This window comes from Gossypium hirsutum, chromosome D03 (genome assembly GCF_007990345.1).
Source record: "Gossypium hirsutum isolate 1008001.06 chromosome D03, Gossypium_hirsutum_v2.1, whole genome shotgun sequence".
Lineage (NCBI taxonomy): Eukaryota > Viridiplantae > Streptophyta > Magnoliopsida > Malvales > Malvaceae > Gossypium > Gossypium hirsutum.
In genome coordinates this window covers 53,803,603-53,813,571 of record NC_053439.1, presented here as the reverse complement: position 1 = coordinate 53,813,571, position 9,969 = coordinate 53,803,603, and the positions used below count along the sequence as shown (strand labels likewise).

Genomic DNA, 9,969 nt, shown 5'->3' with positions numbered 1-9,969 from the left:
CAAAATTTTTCTAAATTTCAGTGCCTAAAATAAAATATTTTGTGAATGTGGATTTCAATTCAGGTCCTTTTATTTTTTAATTATATAAAAATGGTCGAATTTTAAATTCAATCCATGTACTATGTTCAAATTTAAATATTTTATTCTGATTAGAATGCGAATGTAAATTTAAAAGAATTATTATTATGGTTAAATTTTTTGTTAAATTTGAATTTATTACAATATTATTTTTTTATTTTTAATTATTTTTTAATTATATAAAAATGGTTGTACTTTAATTTCAATCCATATATTCAAGATTTGATTTTTATGTTCTTTTTATTATAAATTGATACCTCAACATTTGTTATGCATTAATTAATCTAAATATTTTATTCTAATTAAATATATATATAAATTATTATTAAATTTTTGGGTAAACTACCTAATTAGTTACCCAACTTTTCATGCAATATCATTTTGATCATCCAAAAAAGATCCTTTCAATTTAGTCACTTTGGTTAAAAAAATTATCATTTTAGTCATCTAAACTCTAAATCCCTAGTGTTAACTATTCATTTGAATTTCCAAAGATTTTTATTTTGAATTCCCCCGCCATCTCTTGATGGGCATATCACGAGATTAATTAATTCATTTACTTCAATGAAACCTTGACTGCTTGTTTAATCTTCAATAGAAATTAACCTGTGGTTTTTCATATACTACATGAGGAAGAAGATGAACAGTGAGAGTAAAAAAAAGGTTAAAAGTGATGATGTGGCACTTACCATTAACGACAGTTAGGAATTTAACATTTGGGTGATTAAAATGATAATTTTTTCTAGCGGCAGTGACTAAATTGAAAGGATTTTTGTTGGTGATAAAAATGAAAGAGTTTGAAAAGTTGAGTGACCAATTAAATAGTTTTCCCTAAATTTTTTGTTAAATTCAAGTTTATTATTTTTTATGACATGATTATTAAGGGAGCACCTTTTTAAAAGTTTAGAATGTCACACCAACAAATTAGAAGAATAGAGGGACTAAATTCTTAAAAAGTAAAAATATGGAGATTCAATTCTAAATATATGGAGAGTACAGGTACTTGGAGCATACTATTTAGTCTAAAATCAATTAACTCGAGTGTGAAGTATGGGTCGAAAACTACTAGTATATGTTGCTGTTGTGGACAAAAATGAATGGGAGAAGAATGTGATGGTTCACATGGTAAAAAATATGCAGAAAGTGGGGTTGAAGGTGTTTCCCGATATGAGAGCCAGTAAGAGATTTCCATGGTAGTCCTCATTTAAGTTTTATGAGACAAGTGTGGGGTATATAATACACTTGTAGATGATGGATAGTTTACGTGTTTGTAGTTATACAACACTTTGATAAAATAATCTTCAAAGTTGACCGCACAACTTTTTGGTACGTGATGATCGATCTAATGAGGCCTTCCAAGCACGATGAAAATATATATCAGTTATTTATATAATTCTCCGATTTATTCTCATTACGGAATTCTATTTCTATTTCGGGTTTTTCTATATTTTTGGTAGCTTTGATTGGGACTTACCAGTTCGCACATACACTTTAAAGCCCCGTTGAGATTGCTTAATGCTGGAAACTACATAAAGTGGTAAAGGATGATTCCTTAACTACTATCCAATCATTCAATGGCGCAACCAACACGAAAGCAATCTGCTTTTGTACGGCAAAAATAAAGACAACCAAATTATTGTGGTCCATAATATTTAAAATTAAGATAGCAATTTCCACAAACCTTAAAAGGGGTGTATCTAGTCAACTTTTATATGAAGAAAAAACAAATCTTAATTCTATACTTAATTTTTTTTTCAATTTGGTACCTAAAATATGCATCCGTTATATTTTTTAGTCCGTTTTCTGATAAACGTTAAAGAAAATCTTATTGTCAATCACAAAGCACCTTTATATACCAAATTGGAAAGTGATTGATACATTAGGTACCAAAATGAGAAAATAGGTATACTTCAAGGGCCAAAATGTGAATTAAGCCTAAAAAAATTATAAGCCTTATTGTGATATTTTAGTTCAGGTCAGTTTTTAGATTCCGATGACTTGGGTTGACTAATTTGGTTGGGTCATTTCGAGTTTAATTTTTTTAATTTTTATGATCAAATTAAATTTGGATTTGAATTAACCATATTGGATTTTTGAGTTTGGGTGAATTTCTCTTTAATTTAAGGATAAAATTCAACTAGTAAATTTATATTTTGATTTTTCAATTTTAAAAAATTATAAAATAATCATTAAACTATTAAAAAATTTCATTTAAGTCACTAAAAAATATTTTAGGTTTTTTTATTATCTTTTAATGAATTAACCTTAGCCTCTCCTTATTACTATAAGACCTTCTTTGTTTGCATCGTTAGCACTAATCGAAAACTCTTTTTTCCGTATTCTCTTTTATAGTTTAATTTTTTTATAAAATAACTTTAAATTTCACAAATATACAAATTAAAATTTGAACAATTTTCCTTTTCTATATTATCAAATCAACTTGACTTTTAAATATATTCTTTTACGTGTCAACAGGTACTATTCTACTATATTAACCATCAAACCATTGCTTAAAACTCACCGATCAAATTTAAAAATAAAAAGAATACTTAACAACTAGTTACTTAAATAAGTGACTGCGGTGGATTTAAAACTTGAAAGAAACCCAAAAAGTCTTTTTTTTTAAGGTCAATGTTTCCACGTCTCTGCCGGTCCTTGTGTGTGTGCTTGACTCTTCACTCTTTTACACATTTTAACCCCCCCCCATATGGCTATATTTAACCATAAGAACCCCCAAACTCCATTCCATTGTTCTTTACCATTGTTAAACCATGAATACTCCCTTCATCTTCATCTTCTTCTTCATCCTTTTCCTCTCATATACAGAAGCAACAAAATGTGGATCAAAGGGTCTCAATATCAAGTCCCCTTTCACCCTTTCACCCTATCACAATAATGACCCAAATTTCAACCTTTATTGCCAAAACACCAACACCACCATGATTCACTTCCCTTTTTATGGCAATTTAGTAGTCAAATCTATTTCTTATAATACAAGGAAATTAAACCTTATCGACCCCAAAAGCTGTGTCCATGAAGTGTTTTTAAACCTCAACCTTTCATTAACTCCATTTCGTTACTACTACGTTGTTAGGAATTATACTTACTTGAATTGTTCAGTTCCCATTAATGGCAATTCAATCCCTTGTTTAAGTGGCTATGGGCACCATGTTTATTCTGTGGAACCGAGTGTTAAAGTTCCGGATTCTTGTAGGGCGATTAAAACTGTTGAAATCCCATTTGGTTATAGTTCTTATCTTTCTGATAATAGCTTTGGTTTGGGGCTAACTTGGGAGTTGCCTAAGCGTGATGATGAAGACGGTGACGATGGCTTCGAAGAGGAAAGAACTTGGGTCCATCTGACAACCAAAAAAGGTCAATTTGCTCATTATTTATTTATTGGTGCAATTTTAGTTTTGGTCCCTTTATTATTGTTTAATTAGGGATTTAGTCTCTATACTTTAGTTTGATGAGGACTCAACTTTTATAATACAATTACTTAGTCCAAATAGTTGTTAAGTACTTGGATTAAAAGGTTAGTGTATATTTTTAAAAAAAATACTGCTTTTATAGCGTCGTTTTCATATTGATTTTGGGATATATCATCAATTAATCCTTAAATTTGGTAATTTTTCCACCTTGATCCTAATTTTTTTCATACTAATCCCTAAATTTGAGATTTTTTTAATTTAATCTCTAATTTGGATTCCATTGAGGTATGATGACATGACACTCTGGGATTATGCCACGTAATCATATGACTTTTTTTATAATTCTTTTTGCATTTTTTAGATTTTATATATATATTTGAAATCCATATGTGATGGCATGACATAGTCTCATAATATCATGTCATCACACCTTAATAAAATTTAAAGTTCAAGGATCAAATGTTGCTTTTTTTCTTAATTTTTTTTTTATATTTTGAGAGGGATGTTTTTAAGAAAAAATAATAATACTCGCATCTTAACTGAAATAGTTAAGAAATTATAAACGTAGAAGGACCAAATTAAGACAATTAAAATACAAGAATTAAATCCAAACTTTGAGCATAGTAGAAGGACCAAAATCAGAATTTGACCTTTTATTTAATATAAGACTGGTAGGCAAAATTGGGAAATTCTAAATATGGTTTATTATTGATTGCAGTCCCAATGATAGCAGGGTTGGTACTTTTAGCTGCTGTTGGAATGGCGATGAAAATGAAGATCCTTTATACCAAAAAGATATCGGTTTCAAATGAAGATATGGAAAATCAATTTTCAGAGGACTTACTTGCACAACAACATAACATCCCTCAAGCATTAGTGTAATGATTGTTGTTAGGAAATTTTACTCTCTCTTTTTTTTTTGGGTGATCCCCAGTCTCCTTTTTTATTTCACCAACTTAAAAAAAATACAAAAAAGTTAGATAAAAAATCATAGAAGCCCCTGTACTAAGTTTTAGACTACATTTTGTCCCATCTACTAAAACAGGGGTAAATTAGCCATTTTACATTAGATTAAAAAGTAAAGTAGTCTTTTTTTTTTGTTAAAATTTCGTTCATTTCTTTTGTAAAAAGCCAGAATAATCAAATAGTACTGTCACGTGTACCTCATGCAGATATACATGAATTGGTTTTTAACATTAGAATTGGATAAAATTTTAAACAAAATGACCAATTTACTCTTTAATTTAGTATATAGGAACTTTTTTTTTAAATATATAGGGCAAAATGTAATTTAATTTTTAAAATAAGGACCTCTACCATACTTTTACCAGAATAATGAAATGTTTTGGCAATTTTATGCTTCGGATAATGTTTTTCTGTAAATATGTAATAAAAAATATTTCGTTTTATATGATATATGTGATGATGAAAATACAAATCAAGAGAGTTCATGACAAATGTATGAAAATGGCTGGGAAAAAGGTGGTTGGTAGGCCACAAACATTAAACTTTGTCTTCAATAATTTTAACCCGAAATGATTTATACCTAAAATAATTCAAACTCGAAAGAGCATAAATTGAATAATTTAAATTTAAAATAAATATGAAATTCAACCAATCAAAATTTGAATTTATTCAAACCCGTAATAAACTAACTCAAATATATTAAATCTCAAACTTTAATAACCTAAACCTAAAGCAACGTGAGCCCAAAACAAACTAAACCAAAATGATGTAAAAATTTTAAAATTCAAATTGGCGCAACTCAAAATCAATCCAATCATGTCAATAGTTGTAAGGTTGAGCATGATCATGGTTAAATCGAGCTAATCGAATTATTTTGGTTTTCAGGGTTTAAACAATTTTTTTAATCGATTTTTTGTTTTTGAATATTCAAAATGAATAAACCGATTAAGCATTGTATCAACCAAACTCAATCCAGTATCCATACCCAACCCAATATTTAAATATCTAATACCCTTATATAAACCAACCCAAAAACCGACTCAATTAAATTACTCGAATATAAAATTAATAACCAAAATAAAAAATTCCAACTTATTAATTTATAAATTAATTTAATCTAAATATAGAATAAAATATTCAAATATAAAAGTATCGATTAAATTAAATTAAGTTATCCAATTAATTTAATCTAAAAATAAAATATTTTATCAAAATGAGATCTAAATTATTTGTTATTTTTCTAATATATGAATTTATATTCATCGATTATGAAAATAAATTCATTGAAATACAAAGTATTGTTTTTAAATATTTTATAATAGAATTTTTATTTTTATATAAATAAGTTGTAAAAAGAAAAAGAAAACAAAAGTCGAAAGTTAGGTTTGGTTTGGTTTATTCAATTTTGAAAACAAATACGGTTCAGTTTATTTGATTTTCGAGACTTAATCGATTTATTCGATTATCGATATTAAAAATCCGAACCAATCAAATGTCCACCTAATAACCAGACGAGAAGCAACCTAAGAGGCACTCACAGATGGCCCTTTGTCTTTTACCTTCTAGCTGGTCACTCATAACTAGTCATCCGTTTATTTCACACCACCCATGAAGAGGCCAACCGTTGGACTCTCCATCAGGTCACCTGCTTTTGGTGGCTAATTTTTATCCCCCAAAAGAGAAACCACTAAGGCTTAACAACGTTGTACTATCTCAGTAAATGGAATGTCAGAGTACGATCACAGTACTACATTTGGCAACAATCAACATATAACGAACCTGCCACCTGGCCAATTACATGAGTGGGCCGCCATTCGTGTTGTTAGTGAAATGACACTACTAGGCATGGGGACCTCCCCCTTATACATACCTTAAGGCATGATGTATTAAGGATCTTCTCCCATTTGGCTCCCCTAAAATGTTTTACCTTCATATCCAACACTCTACAACCTTTGTCTCTCCTTTCTCCTTCCTCCTCTTTCTTTAGCTACTCTGACCTTCCGCCTATTACAGGTGAATCGACCTCTTTATCACCACCACCTTCTCCTTCTTATCTCTTCCTTGTTAAACACTGATATCAACAATATCTTACAAAACTTTTCTTTCCATAAGTGTTTAAAAGTCACAAAGATTCCTATTTAATTAGGAATTGCGTTATATTGGATTTTATTTATGAAACAATTTTTTAATGTTATTTTCTTCACTTACAAAATAAAAAAACTCCAAACTATCATTTAAAAGACATAAAATTACTTATCATTTAACTAGTAAAAAGAACTTACAACTTTGTTGGTCAATATAAAAGGTATTGGTTATAAAAATATTAATTGTTTCAGTCTAGGGGTTGTTAAAACTCCGGTTAAAACCGAATTAACCGGTTAAACTAGTCTAATTTGATTAATCAGTCGGTTAACTGATCTAGTTTGGTCGAGTATCGGTTAAAAGTTTTTTGAAATTTCGATTAACGGTTAATTTGGTTCGAAATCGAGTAATTAACCGAACTTAATAAATAATATTATATATTATATGTATTAGGCTATTATTAGTTCGATTAATTCGGTTAATCCGGTCAAATGAACATTATAAATTTATTTTTTATATGTTTTATACTTGTTTTAACCAAAAAAAACATATAAATTTTAATTAATTTAGTTAACCGACCGAATTAACTGAAATATTTAGGTTCGGTTTTTTTTTTTGAAATTTTTTTGATTCAATTAACGGTCAAATAATTAAAAAGTTCAATAAATTCAATTAATACTAATTCAATTCGATTAACTGAGTTAACACCCTATTCTAGTCTTCCAAATATGCTTATGAAGAACATTCTCTTGGGCTCTTTTTAGTCACTTTTCCTTATAATTTTCGTACTTATTTTGATTATTAAAATTAAAGTATATCCGAAGCCATTGCGTGGACCTTAAGAGCATCTAAATTTAAGGTTCCACATATGGAGAATAAAATACCAATATGTTTAGCTCGAGTAATTAAAAATTCAATATAGGAAACAGCATTAGAGGGATAATTAGGAGCTTTAGCTCCCTTGATTTCATAATTTTATTTATTAGATACGAGCGAATTTAGAAATTTATTTGGGGTCGGAATTAAATTATAAATTTTTAAAAAATTAAAATATAATTTAACCATATATTTTTTTTAGACAACTTAACAAAATTATTTTAATTTTTGAGAGTTTTAAATATATGCATAACAATTTTTCTATAATGGTAAAATTTTGGATCGTCAAAATGGTAAAATGTTAAACTTATATTTTGACAACCCAAAATTTTACAATTTTCCCCACTATGTAATTTTTGGCTTGCCCTTGTGTATAAAAAATGAAATACCAAAAAAACTTTGCTTCCCATTTAAATGTCTAACCTGTTTCAACTCTAAATTTGATCGAGATTTAAGATATTCTACAATTTCTTATACTCTTCATAAATTTAGAATTTAATCATATACTTTTATTTTTAAAAATTTAATTTCTATTTTTAGATTTTAAAATTCTAGCCCAATTATTAATATTCTTAAATTTATTCTATTAAATCCAGATTCATTATAAACATCTTTTTAGTTACTTAACTACAAAGAGTTTGTTTTTTTTTTAATTTTAAAATGTCACATCAATAAATTTAACGAAAAATTTTTAACAATGTTAATAATTGAACCCGAACTTTGAAATTAGAAAAATAAAAGAACTAAATTATAAAAGAAATATAAGGACTAAATTCTAAATTATTGAAAAATAATTGTTGAAAATAAAAATACTTTTTTTTTTTTTGCGTTTCTTATTCTTCATAGTGGCATAAAAAAGAAACTACAACGTAGCGTAGGCAATCCAAAAGAAGAATCGTTTGGCATCTTCATGGGACCCATTTGCCCTTTGCCTTATCCTTTAATTCCCATCATATCCCCACTCAGATTCTTTTCCCTTTGCTTCTTTGCCCCTAGTTTTGCAAATTCTGCCATGCATGGCTGCCACCTTTTACATTAACAATGCATGTTTCTCAGTATACCAAGGTTGTCAATTGGCATATGTGTTTTACAATATTAATATAAAATTTAAATTTATTTATTAGTAGTATTTATGCATTTTTTAATTATTTATTTAAATTTTCTAGAATTAAGAGTAAATTGAAATTATTTATATTTTAAAGATTAGTTTTTTAAAGTATAATTAAATAAATATAATATGTAAAATACATTAATTGTATTGTAATTTATCCTTTCCACAAAGAACTATTTGATGAGATTTGTAGAAAGAACAATTGGGAACTTAAAAAAGGGAAAGCAACCCATGGATTAGCTTCAAATATGCTTTCACATTTCCCCATGAACTCTCTCTCCCATTCTCTCTTATTTTCCTTAACCCCAAAGTCTTCCCTTCCCATAATCTTTGCCATAAACAGAACTCTTCAATGGCAGAAACAGATTCTTACACCAAACATCATCAACTATTAAAACAACAAACCCAAACAAACCCAAACAAGCACAACACAAGTTTCCTTTACAAAAAAGCTGTTGTAATCATCATTTTCTTGGTTATAATCCCAGTTTTTCCCTCACAAGCACCTGAATTCATCAACCAAACACTGTTGAACCGTAGCTGGGAGCTTCTCCGCTTGTTGTTATTCGGCATAGCTGTTTCTTACGGGCTTTTTAGTCAACGAAACGATGAAACCGATAAAGAACCCAACAACAACCAGTCCATGTTCGATAATGTACAGTGTTTCGTGTCTAGATTCCTTCAGGTATCGTCGTTTTTCGATGATGAAGCTGAAAACATGTCTGGGTCTGATGAGAGTAAGGTCCAGATATGGAGTAGTCAATATTATAGGAATGAAGTACCTACTGTTTTGGTAGCTAAAAAGAAAGGTGATGATGAAATTGAAAAGCCTTTGCTTTTGCCTGTTAGGAGCTTGAAATCATCGAGTGTTATGGAGGTCAATAATGGTGAGAATAACGTTGTTCTTCCTTCACTAATTCCATGGCGGTCAAGGGATGGTGATATAGTGAAGAACAAGACAAGTTACAGGTCTCCATCACCGCCGCCGACTCCACCGCCATTATTGAAACAAATGGACTATGTTGATGGTGAAATTGAACATGGGATGGAAACTAGTGATGATGATGATGGTACAGGGAGTGAGGATGAAGATGAAATTGTTGGCAAAACATGCATTGTTTCAAGCACCAACAATGGTGAAAACAATGAGGAAGCTGTTGGTCCAAGCAATGGTATAGATGGAGGATCTGATATTGATAAAAAGGCTGATGAATTTATAGCTAAAGTTAGAGAACAGATTAGGCTTCAAAGGATTGATTCTATTAAGAGATCAAGTGGTCAAATCAAGAGAAACTCTACAAGGTAAATAGTTGAATAGCTTTGGAGGGTTTTTGTATTTTATTTTATGTATAAATAGCTAATACATTGAAGATTATTGCTTATGTTCTTGTTGTAATTGAAAAGTGCAGAGGGGAGGTTATCTGA

At 29.2% G+C, this 9,969-nt stretch overlaps 2 protein-coding genes across 2 annotated transcripts; both read left to right on the top strand.

Annotated features, from left to right (window-relative positions):
* Nucleotides 1–2,695: 2,695 nt before the first annotated feature.
* Nucleotides 2,696–4,733, top strand: LOC107932305 (putative RING-H2 finger protein ATL21A). Its single transcript, XM_016864276.2, has 2 exons — nucleotides 2,696–3,453; nucleotides 4,228–4,733. The coding sequence occupies exons 1-2, from the start codon at nucleotides 2,850–2,852 to the stop codon at nucleotides 4,389–4,391; spliced, it is 768 nt and encodes a 255-aa protein (XP_016719765.1). The 5' UTR covers nucleotides 2,696–2,849; the 3' UTR covers nucleotides 4,392–4,733.
* A 4,163-nt stretch (nucleotides 4,734–8,896) lies between these two features.
* On the top strand, nucleotides 8,897–9,969 carry LOC107932339 (uncharacterized). The gene is made up of 2 exons (XM_016864308.2): nucleotides 8,897–9,846; nucleotides 9,954–9,969. Exons 1-2 carry the CDS (start codon nucleotides 8,897–8,899, stop codon nucleotides 9,967–9,969), a joined length of 966 nt encoding a protein of 321 aa, XP_016719797.2.

Excerpts from the sequence above, each read along its gene's own strand:
- LOC107932305 (XM_016864276.2), top strand. The coding sequence starts at position 2,850 with ATGAATACTCCCTTCATCTTCATCTTCTTCTTCATCCTTTTCCTCTCA. Across the intron at positions 3,454-4,227 it reads CCATCTGACAACCAAAAAAG|TCCCAATGATAGCAGGGTTG; the intron begins GTCAATTTGCTC and ends TATTGATTGCAG.
- LOC107932339 (XM_016864308.2), top strand. The coding sequence starts at position 8,897 with ATGGCAGAAACAGATTCTTACACCAAACATCATCAACTATTAAAACAA.